The 12292-nt window shown below is 42.5% G+C and overlaps 1 protein-coding gene across 1 annotated transcript in view; it reads right to left on the bottom strand.

Annotated features, from left to right (window-relative positions):
* Positions 1-12292, bottom strand: part of CHN2 (chimerin 2) — a 292674-nt gene that overhangs the window by 125508 nt on the left and 154874 nt on the right. The window contains exon 4 of the mRNA XM_019508643.1: positions 3770-3801. Coding sequence (XP_019364188.1) covers positions 3770-3801 — 32 coding nt within the window. The remainder of the gene's footprint in view (positions 1-3769; positions 3802-12292) is intronic.

The following is a 12292-nucleotide window of genomic DNA, read 5'->3' as shown; positions in this document are numbered from 1 at the left end:
CAGGTTATAATGTGTCATAAATCCAATGTCTATATTTAGTCCATGATTTTTAGTATCCAGGAGGCTGATGAAGTGGAGTTCATAGGCTTGTCCCCAAGAAGCATTTTGTAAGTTTCCTTTGAGGATTAGGGGAGAGACAGAGATTTTCTTGTGAGAATGTGCCCCCACCGGTAATTAGGTATTCTTGCATTTGATAGATTTTGGTATGCATTCATTCTGGTACACAACTGTTTTGTCTTTCCTACATATTTTCCATCAGGGCATTTAGTGCATTGGATGAGATATATTACATTTCTGGAGGTGCAGCTGTAAGCTCTGGGAATGCTGATGGCTCTGTTGTGGGGTGCAGTAATTGTGGGGGTGGTGGAGAGGTGTTGGCAGGTTTTGAATGTCTTGTCATGGTGTGGTCTGGATCCATTTGGTGTGTTCTGGGCCTGAGGAAGTTTGCTTCTGGTGATGAGGTTAATGAGGTTAAGTGCTTGCTTGAAGGCTAGGATGGGTGGCTCTGGGAAGATCTCTTAAAGAATAGGGTCTCTTTCTAGTATGGGTTGCAATTGTTTGAGGATTTTCAGTATGGGTTTGAGGGAGGGGTGATATGTCATAACCAGTGGTGTGCGATTCGTGGGGGGGTTTCTTTTGTACTGCAGCTCACGTGGTATCCGGGGGCTCTTTCAAATGTGCGATCGCTCTTTCTGGAGGAATGTCTCTGTTGGGTGAAAACCTTTTTAAGATTGGTCATGTGGCAATCACAGGTGTTCTCCTCAATGCAAATCCGGTGGTATCTGAGGGCTTGGCTGTATATCACAGCTTTTTTGGTGCGTTTAGGGTGACTGCTGGTTCTGTGCAGATATGTATGTTGGCCTGTGGGTTTCTTGTATAATGTGGTCTGTATTTTATCATTTTGGATACTGATCATAGTATCTAAAAAGGTGATGTTGGTGGTGGAGTATTCAAGAGATAGTCAGATGGAGGGATAGCGATTGTTGAATTTCTGATGGAACTCAATCAGAGATTGCAGGTTTTCAGTCCAAATGATGAAGATGCCATCGATATATCTTAAGTATAGCAAGGGTTTGATGGTGCAGTCCTTGAGGAAGTTTTCTTCCAGGTGGCTCATAAAAAGGTTGGCATACTGTGGGGCCATTTTGGTGCCCATAGCTGTTCCCATGGTCTGGAGGAAGTGTTGGTTATTAAAAGTGAAATTATTGTGTGTAAGGATGAAGTGTATAAGGTCAGCAATATCTTTGGGTCTGTACTCCGAATTGTAATCTTGCTCCTGTAGATATGTAAGGCAGGCTTAGATGTCATCCTGGTGTGATCTAATATTAGATATTATCATACCTCTACTATTAGATGGTATTATATATCTAATTATTAGATATGGTGTGGTCTAATAAAAAGATATCAGATTCACCCGAAGAACCTCATCTGCCTAGGTCCTTAGACCAACATGGCTACAACCTGCACCCCTTGCCCAGTCTTCACAGGCAAGGTCAGCTCCCAGACTACTGCACCACGCAACACCCGAGGGTGTTGAAGCAGTTGGCTAATGAGATTGAAGAGCCACTGGCCATCATCTTAGAAAACTCATGGTGATCAGGAGAGGTCCCAGATCATTAGAAAAGGGCAAACATAGTGCCCATATTTAAGAAAGAGAAAAAGGAGGATCCAGGGGACTACAGACCAGTCAGCTTCACCTCAATCCCTGGAAAAATCATGAAGAAGATCTTCAAGGAATACATTTCTAAGCACTTCGAGGGGAAGAAGGTGATTAGGAAGAGTCATCATAGATTCATGAAGGGAAAATCATGCCTGACCAGCCTGATTGATGTCTATGATGAGGTGACTGGCTCTGGGGGAAACCAGTGGATGTGGTATACCTTGATTTTTAGCAAGGCTTTTGATATGGTCTTCCACAACATTCTCACAGGCAAGCTAAGGAAGTACGGGCTGGATGAATGGACCATAAGGTGGACAGAAAACTGGCTGGAGCATTAGGCTTAGAGGGTAGTAATCAATGGCTTGAGTGCCCCAGGGGTGAGTCCTGGCACCGGTTTTGTTCAATGTCTTCATTAATGACCTAGAAGATTGTGTAGAGTGCACCCTCAGCAAGTTTGCAAATGACACCAAGCTGCGGGGAGTAGTAGAGATACTGGAGAATAGGGCTAGGATTCAGAGTGACCTAGACAAATTAGAGGATTGGACCAACAGAAATCTCATGAGGTTCAACAAGGACAAATGCAAAGTCCTGCTCATAGGGTAGAACAAGCTCATGTGCCAGTACAGGCTGCGGGCTGATTGGCTGGGCGGCGGCTCTGCAGAAAAGGATTTGGAGGTAGACAATAAGCTGAATATGAGACAACAATGTGCCCTTGTTGCAAAGAAGACTAACGGTATACTGGGCTGCATTGGTAGGCATGTTGCCATCAGGTCAAGGGAAGTGATTATTCCCCTCTATTTAGCACTGGTGAAGCCACACCTAGAGTATGGTGTTCAGTTTTGGTCTCCCCACTACAGAAAGGATGTGGACAAATTGGAGAGTCCAGCGGAGGTCCAACAAAAATGGTTCAGTGGCTAGAGCACATGACATATGACAAGAAGCTGAGGGAACTGGGCTTATTTAGTCTAGAGAAGAGTAGACTGAGAGGGAATTTAATAGCAGCCTTCAACTACATGAAGGGGGGCTGAAAAGAGGATGGAGCTAGACTGTTCTCAGTGGTGGCAAATGACAGAACAAGGAGTAACAGTTTCAAGTTGCAGCAAGGGAAGGTTAGGTTAAATACTAGGAAGAATGCTCTCACTAGGAAGGTAGTAAAACACTGGAACAGGTTACCCAGACAGGTTGTGGAATCTACACCCTTGGAGGTTTTTAAGACCTGACTAAACAAAGCCTTGGCTGGGATGATCTAGTTGGGGATGGTCCTACTGAGAGCAGAAGGTTGGACTAAGTGTCCTGAGGTCCCTTCCAACCCTAATTTTCCATGATTCTATCTCAAGTAAAGGATCTGGCATGAGCTACAGTTACAGCTATAGCCCTTGTTCACTACACAAGGATTTTGGTCAATGGGAATACAAGTCCCCTATAGGTATCGCTCTCATGTTGGACACAGGGAAAATTAATTTATCCTTATGAGGTCTCTGACTAGCCTGCCATTCTCCCCAACAAGCACTGGGAATGTACCAGCTCTACTACATTTCAAGCCTTGTATCCCTACTGAGGGGAGCAATATTTGTACCTCAGTAGTTTTATATTCTAAATGACTGTCAAACTGGTTATTATGGGGAGAAAAATACAGGAAACACAGAATGGTTTAGTCAGGGATGAACCTGCCTTGAGTAGTGGGCTCGACTAGATGCGAGGTCCTTTCCAGCCCTAATTCTCTGTGATCAGAGTGGAGGAGAACACTAAAACTGAGGGTGAACCTCCTCCAGTAATTAAAGGGATTAACATCATAACCATAACAGATCAGAAAATCAGAATCATTCTCCCCAAAATCATCCAAAGACCACCAAGCACACCCATGTCCTTGTTCATTTCTAGCTTATATGCAGACTTGAGTGGAGGCACAATCTATGCACTGTTGGATAGAAATAACTGGTCCTAAGGTTGTTGGAACTGAAATATGTAAATGTATTTAAATCCTTGGCTTGTGGGAAGTGGAATAAAACTATTATATTGTCTACTATTTCTGCACTAATAGAAATGTACTATGTGATATAGCAAATGATTACATATCAGGTAATTAAAATAAAATGGTATAATACATACTCTCGTCCATAGTATTTTGGTCTGTTCTCCACCTGAATTTTGAAAAAAAATAAAATTAACGCACAAATTTAAATCAACAACATGCAAATAGAGTTCAGGCCTGTGAATTTCTGAATTATTAATAAAGAGTGTTATATCCAATTCAGATTTCATGCCCAATTGTCCAAACTTTGCAGATTTTAGAAAGATAACTTAAACAAGAGGACCAGAATTCACAATAAATACTCTTAAGAAAAAACAACAGGAGGTAAAAATGGAAAAAACAGTTATGTTTTCATTATTCTGGTAACCATGATAATTTGGAATGATAAAACATAGTTGAACTACAGTAAACTGTGTTAGGAGAGATAAAGAATAATTTACTCCATTTTTTCCAATAAAACTTATTTGTCATCTGCTATTTGGTTTCTAAAACCCTTTTTTGCCTGTAGATACCAAGCTGAAGAATTTAATGTTCATGGGAGACTTTAAGCCTCCCTTTTCCCCCTAGAGTGACCACCCATCCCTGATTGGGTGGAACAGTCCTGAAATGGAAACATCAAGTCCCCGTCCTGGGCTGAATGACTCTGGGACAGCATTTGTCTTGGATTCCCCTGTTCAGCAGGAAGATGGCGATGGAGGAAGTGAGCATTGAGTCCAGCTATGGCAGCAGCCAGGAGGATGCAGAGGCAGCGGTAACCAGGGCTGGGGCTGGCTGGTTGCAAAGGGCATCCCGCCTGGGGTGGGGGCTATGGTACAACCTGTCACTGACTCCTGCCCCTGCTCCTGCAGTGCTGGGGAAGCTCCTGCTGCCACCTGCCCACCCCTGTTGTTCTGTGTGTGGTTGGTCATATAGCATAGAGGCTGTGGGAGACCCATTCCCAAGGGCTGGTGGCGGTGATGACAGTCCAGGGGTGGGTGGGCAAGGGAAATACACTCCTCCCCTGCAGGCTCAGGGCAGGCAGTGGGGTTGCACCACATGACTCCCACACCTGGCTGCCAGCTTCATGTGTCCCACTTTTGCATTTTGAAAAGGTGCCCACTTCGAAATTCCTCAAGGTCTCAGGATTCTGTAGGATCCAAAGTACACTGAAGTCAAGTATTTGGAAGGGTTTTCAGCCAAACCCTAGGAAAGTAACATTGTTGCACACCAACTTTGTCCCATCTGACATTGATTCATTGCTCAGCCCTTGATCCTACAAGGAGCTCTGAGCTGACAATCTGCTGCACCTTATGAATGTCTTGATTTATCTAAAGCCTTTGTTTTAAATTGCCTTTATTTCTGAATTAATGCATAGTTACAATTTTAGCACAACTGTGTGGAAACTTTCTCTAATCAAGAGTCATGTTTCAGCTATCAATTTCTTTACCAACAGTAAAAAAACAAACAGGTTTAATACTCCATGAGAATAATGTGGCATGTTTACTAGGTATGGCGTGGAACAGAAGAGTTGAGTAATAACTATTCTTCTAAGGAATCCATAAAGTTAATAGACTTAGCTTCTACACAAATAAGAGATTATCTTTGCATGCTAGTTCACTTAAACCTTAACAACAGATAGTAGAAACATAGTGTAGCAATAAAAAGCACTAAACGAAAAAAAAGAAAGAAAAATCGTTCTACCTACAGTTTCCAAGTGAAACAAATATCAAGCCAGCAGGGGGCACTTCCTTACAAGGTTTTACACACAAGATTTTTTGATTAATGACATTTTACAGAAATATACAGATAAAATACTTGTTGTTTGAATATTAATTTTTAATTTGAAAAGCTATTCATTAACTATTTCTACTTACAGTGTGCTATTAAGAGATCATTTTCTGATGTGACTAAGAATGCAGCTGCCCTCCAGCTATGGCTGTTTGTCTTAGCCTTTGATACTGACCTCTACAAGCACACTTATTGTGGGGTGGAGGGGAGGAGGGAAAGAACACAGGCAAATTGTCTCTTCTTTTTTTCTTTTTTAAAGAGCTGCATGCACACCTCAGTATTGCATTATTTACAGAACCAGGACTTCTATTTCACAGAACATGTTCCAATTTCAAAATTGTTTCATCCAGAATTAGGATGAAACACAAAATTTCAAAACTTTTCATCTATTTTTGGATCATTTTATTTTTTTCACTGAAATCAAAGTGATTTAATGATTTCCTTTTCTATTTTGACTTTTTTTTCCAGAGAAAATTTTAAACAGGTGGCATATATTCAAATGAAAACACATACAAGCTAAATATTGGAGGCTACTGAGCTGGACCAGTCCCGACAACTGGCTTACAGGCTGATCCCAGAGAGAGTTGTAATTGATGGGATCACCTCATCCTGGAGGGCCATCTCCAGTAGTGTCCCGCAGGGGCTGGTGCTTGGACCCATGCTCTTTAACATATTTATTAATGACTTGGAACAGGGGGTGGAAAGCTCAATGATTAAGCTCATGGATCATATCAAGCTGTGGGGAAACACGGGCACATCAGATGATAGGGTAAAAATCCAGGATGACTTGGACAGACTGGATTTATGGGCTGAACAGAATCAGATGAGGTTTAACAGGGGGAAGTGCAGGGTTCTTCATCTGGGTAGGAAGAACCTTCACCATAACTACACAATGGGTAGTGGTCCACTAGCTGGCACAGTATCTGAATGGGACCTGGGGGTCACAACAGACAAGAAGAAGAACATGAGCCAGCAGTGTGATGAGGTTGCTAGAAGTCTGGTGTGCACCAGCCGATGTGTTGCCAATAGATGCAGGGAGGTGCTTCTCCCTCTCTATTCCGTGTTGGTGAGGCCACAGCTAGAATAGCTGCACTTCAAGAAGGATGTGGATAAGGTACAAAGAAAGGTCACCCTTATGGTCAAGGGCCTGGAGGATAGGCCCCAAGAGGACAGACTCTGGGAACTGGGCCTGTTCAGTCTAAGTAAGAGAAGGCTAAGAGGTGACTTGATAGCCGCCTACAGGTATGTCAGGGATGAGCATCAGGATCTGGGCTCTTCAGGAAGGCACCTCAGGGGAGGATGAGGACAAATGGGCATAAGCTAACAGAAGGTAAATTCAGGCAGGACATAAGGAAAAAAAAAACTTTTTGTCTGAAAGGGTGACCAGAATCTGAAACATACTCCTAGCAGAGGTGACTCACTCACTATCCATGGAGGAGTTCGGCTGTGTGAAATTTTGTCGGCTGTTTCAATACCTAGACAAATTGGAGGATCAGGCCAAAATAAATCTCATGAGGTTCAACAAGGACAAATGCGAAGTCCTGCACTTGGGATCCCATGCAATGACTGGGGGACTAGACTTATGAGGAAAAACTGAGGGAACTGGATGTACTTAGTCTAGAAGAGGAGACTGGGAGGGGATTTAATAGCAGCCTTCAACTACCTGAACGGGGGTTTGAAAGAGGATGTAGCACAGTGGTGGCAGATGACAGAACAAGGAGCAACTGTCTCAAGTTGGAGCAAGGGAAGTTTAGGTTAGATATAAGGACAAATTTTCTCACTAGGAGGGTAGTAAAATACTGGAACAGGTTAGTCGGAGCCATGGTGGAATCTCCACCCTTGGAAGTTTTTAATTCGGCTAGACAAAGCTTTGGCTGGGATGATCTATTTGGGTATGGTCCTGCTTTGAACAGGGGGTTAGACTAGATGATATTCTGAGGTCCCTTCCAATCCAAAATTTCTATGATTTCTATGACTCAAAACTGTTTCAACTCATTTGAGCTTGAAACAGAGAAATCGAATCAAAACGAAGGGGTTCAAAACAGCATCGAAACAAAACAAGGCTAGTTGAAATGTTTTGAGTTTCAAAGCAGCCAGCAGCCAGGTGGTGGGATCAGGAGAGAACCAGGGCTGCACCCCCAGGGGCTCTGCAGCCCCATGTGGCTCAGCTGGGAGCACAGCCCTGGTTCTCCCCATCTCCTGTGGCCGGGCTGTGGGGAACCAATCACAGCGCAGGGGAAGGGAACCAGTTGTAGTGCTGGGGAGGAGAACTGAGTGATCAGGCTCAGTTCCCTTCCCCAGCTCCCTGTTCCCAGGCAACAGCACCCGGCTTCCCTCCCTCATCTGGCAGTCAGATTGGGGGCCCGCAGCTCTGGGAGGACTGGCACAGCCCCCACAGCCCTCTTGGGGTTGCAGGCCCCCATCTGCCTGCCAGATTAGAGAGGCTGTTTCGAGCTTCACCATTATAGGGAATGGGCGAAATGTCAAAACAGCATCACTGTTTCGAAGAAGCGAAATGGAACAGTGGTTTTGAATCGAAATGATATTTGAAACAAAACGCTGTTCTGTTGAAACCTCGAAACAAAGTCGAAATGGAATGGTGCTGTTTCACACAGCCCTAGTGTTCAATATGAGGCTGGATAAGCACCTTGTTGAGCTCACCTAAGCCCAATAACTTCCTTCCCATAGCAGGGGACTGGACTTGATGATCTTGCAGGTCTCTTCCTGTCCTATGATTCTATTCTTTTGGTTCATACACATCACTGTAAATTGACCTGGTACCCTGAACTTGCTGAGGTTAGAAATTAGTGCCAACTGTTCCCCTTCTGATTCAAAGAGCATTAGGAGTTTCTTTATTGACTACAGTGATCTTTGAATCAAGCCTCAATTGAACTTCCTTACAGTTCAATAGATCAACCACTCCTGATAACATCAAACTCCAGAATATCCTGCACAATATTTGCACAGAGGAGCACAATAATATTTTAGTTCTTTGAAAGGCAAGAATAAAATGAGAATAAATTTACATAACGAACAAGAAACAGTCTGAGGCACACACCTCTGAGTAGAAGTCTTCTGTTTTTATATTCACCTTACATATTTGCTATATATTTAAAGAATTACAAATCAGGGAATATTTATGTGGTCTTCTAGTTAGATTGTTGGTTTTAGGTTTCCTAGCTCATATCTGTTGTGATCACAGAGAGGGGTCAAATTTAGAGGAAAGGGAAACAGGCATTAATATTGTTAAGTCAAAATAATCAACAAATAAAAAAAAACAGGTATGTTTTAGAGGTTGTCTTTTTGTAAATAGTTAGCATCCAAACATGCTCACCTGAAGTTAGACAAAACCTATATTTAAGCAAAAAAGTAAAGTTATATAATACTGACAACAAAGAATGAACAACCACACATTTTGCATTTATGTAACAAAAATGTCATCTTACTAAACTTGTGAACTAGGCACCAACTAGATGCTATGCAGCCTCAGTAAGGCCAGGTACATCTGACACCCCTGAATGCAACTACCTTTTGTGAGGTGGGGGGACCAGGCTGTAGCCTGTCAACAGACAAAACTTTGTACTATGGTGCGAGGGAATTTTTTTTAGCAAAAGATGCGCAAGCAAACCCTTGCCTTCAAAGAAAGTGAAACATGATTATAGTTCTTAAAGAGAAGTCAGAATCTCAGTTTTTGAGGTCTCATCTTACAGATGAACAGAATAAGCTACATAGTTCTCAAGGCATCTCAGAAGGCTATAGGACTGACTCCACACTGCTGGGGCATTTATTTATTTTCAACTGCCTGGAGATACTTAGGTTCACAATATAAAAATACAGCAAAATAAAATGATGCAGTATACCTAAAAATACTGACAACCTTCCATGAACACTACCAAGAGTTCAGCTCCTTCCATGTCATCTTTATGCAAGAACCTTAATAGACAGAGAGATCTTACAATATTTTGACGATAAAACTCTAGCTTGGTCATACCAGCAGGATGATAAAATGCCAGACCTGACAGCCTATACCCTGAAATGCCCATGCATAGATATACCATTATTTACCCAAATCCAAGTTCACTCCAAATTTAAGATGCTCTCCCCGCAGATTCTAGACATGGAAGATTATAAATCTGTTATAATTTTCCATGTACAGAATCTAATTATTGGAGAGTTATCTTAAATTTGTCCCCCTACTGCTGTGGCAGAGAATGCAGAAACAAGAAGCCAGACACCTTCCCCTTCTGCCCCCAGCCCTTATCCTCCCCCATACCTGACCAACCCCTTGTCCCCACTGCCTGTCCCCCTACTCCCTGGCCCTCTTCTCTCTTTGCTGCCTGTCCACCTGTGCCTGCCCTCCCTCCTTAGCCCCTCCTGTCTGCCCCCTATACTTCTTGCTCCCCATACCTGTGTATGTCCCCTGCTGTCCAAACTCCATGCCTCCCCACCCACTGTGTACCTTCTGCTGCAGCTCTGCAGTAGCCCCAGCCTAGCCAGGCAGAAGCAGTGGCAGCAGCTCTGGGCCTGGCCAGGTTGGGGCTGGAGAGACCAGAGCTGGAGCAGAAGTTAAAGGGGGGTGGGGGAGAAGGTATGGTCTCCTTTGTGCTCCATCTGAGGTGCACATGTGGGTCTCTCCTGCACACCTCTCCAACTGCATGCTGTATCCCCAACACTCCCTACTGCACTAACCACTTTGGCCTGGGGCAAGCAGCAGCTTAGATCCAACATAAGCCTGGGGCCCCAGGTTGAAGCCTGAGCTAAGCCACTGCCTGCCAGTCAGGCCAATACTCAAATCCAGGATGAGGGTTTTTTCTCCACTATGTTTTTTTTGGGAAAAAAAGACTCATCTTGGATTCAAGTAAATATGGTAACAGTCTCTGTATATTACTGAAAAGATCCTAGTTTATCTCATTTTGGAGTTAGCATGGAGACACAGGCAGTGTTGAGATAACTAAGACCTAAATCATTTTAGACTTTATAGACTGAAACCAATCATTTGACTTGCACCTGGAAAAAAACAGAAATCAGTCTCATTTACTGAACACAGATTTCAGATTAAGGCATTCATAGTTATCTTTTGCACTAGTTGAAATTTCTCTGTGAACTTCAAGGGGAAGCTCCTTATATCTCCATGAATGGGTCTGGGTAAAATCCAATCGGAGATTACTTTCTCCATTTGACGTGAGTTCACACACCCCTGCCAATCAAGGCAGTAGCAGAGAAATCTTCTCTGTGAAGTGGACAAGAAATGCCCAGAATAAATGTCATCTTTTTCCCTGGGAAATCTTCACAACAAAGCTAATTCTGGGGATATATCTGCTTACTTGAGAGAAAGAAAGAAGAAAGCTTTCACTACTTCAAATGCTGCTGAAAATAGTTTTTCACAATATCCATGGCCCCTAACATGCATTACATTTAAGACACAATCAACAGGTTAATCATGCCTTAAATACCAGCCTGGCCACACATGCAAGTCAATTTAAAGTGTGATGATAGAATAAACGATCAACAAAGTTATACTCCATACAGTAAGTTATGGATACATAATGCAGAATAACTTTGTGGCTCATTTGCATTATGCCTTAAATTGAAGGTGTAGCCACCCATCCCCTGGTACCTGTCAAAATCCTGTGTGCCTCCCAGCTGGTCACCACAAATGTTTTTATAGGTCCTGGTGCAGGGAGACCCAGGAATCAGGCTGCTGCAACCAGATACTAGAATCCTTTTGCCTGGGGATAAGTAAAAACCCTGTGTGCCCAAGGTTCGGATAGGTGCCTGTATACAGGGAGCCAGGCTCTCCAAGCACTGGAAACTATGAAACCATGTGTGCTGGCCAGCTGCACAACACATGGGATTCAGATAGTTACCAATGCAGTATTTAGCACCATCCTGACAATGGTCCATCCTGAAAACATTCAAAGAAATAAATTTAAAAATTGGAAACTTAATAGACAGATTAAGCCAAATACAATTACTCCACCTTTCAAATATGCTTTTGAAGTTCAGATGGCTCATACTCCAGTCTTAATGCCTAAACTATTAAGTTATATTATCCCTTTTTGTAATCTAATTCTACTGGGAAAAATAAGAACTATTGGGTTATTTAGCCCAGGTCTATACTTTTTCCATTCTGTTGTACCATATTTTTTTCATATGTACATAGTCTGGAGTTTCAGGATTTTACTCAGTGTTTAGAACTAAAGTCATCTTCCTCATATAAATCTATGAATTAGTTTGGCTAATTTTAATTCATTCGTTTAAATATTTTTTTTAAATGACTGCAGTTGAATGCCCCATAACTTTTGGCTCCTATTTTGACCAGAATATTTTGTCTTAGAATAATGTACTCCTGCCAACATACAAAGATTGTAATACAACACTGTACTACAGTGTAAAATAATTCCTCACAAAACTACAGGGAATTATGTAGATGGAGGGGGATATGTCCCAAAGTGGTAGATACGTATTTCAAAGCAATTTACTAGTATCTAAGTCATTGTAGTAAAATGAGAAGGAACCTCGAAGCGTTCCTCTACTGAATCAACACCACAGAAACAAGATAACCCTAACATCAATAAATGTTATTTCTCTTTAACATGAATATACTGTAGGATATAATCCTAACATTAATACTTCTATAATTAATATACTCTAATCTACCTGTAAATAAGACAAGAAGTAGCTTATTCAAATAGAAAGGAAAAGGGGAGGCCCAAAATCCAGGTGGTTGCAACAGATTCTCTGATTTTCACAAACCCACAGAGTAGAGAAACAAGATCTCAGGCTGCCTATACATGCACTTTGGGGGGGGGGGGGGTTAATTAGAGCCTTTT

The sequence above is a fragment of the Gavialis gangeticus genome, unplaced genomic scaffold (assembly GCF_001723915.1).
Source record: "Gavialis gangeticus isolate Ggan-Ray unplaced genomic scaffold, GavGan_comp1, whole genome shotgun sequence".
Taxonomy (NCBI): Eukaryota; Metazoa; Chordata; order Crocodylia; family Gavialidae; genus Gavialis; species Gavialis gangeticus.
The sequence above is the reverse complement of the archived record's forward strand: the minus strand, read 5'-3'. Positions and strand labels throughout refer to the sequence as shown.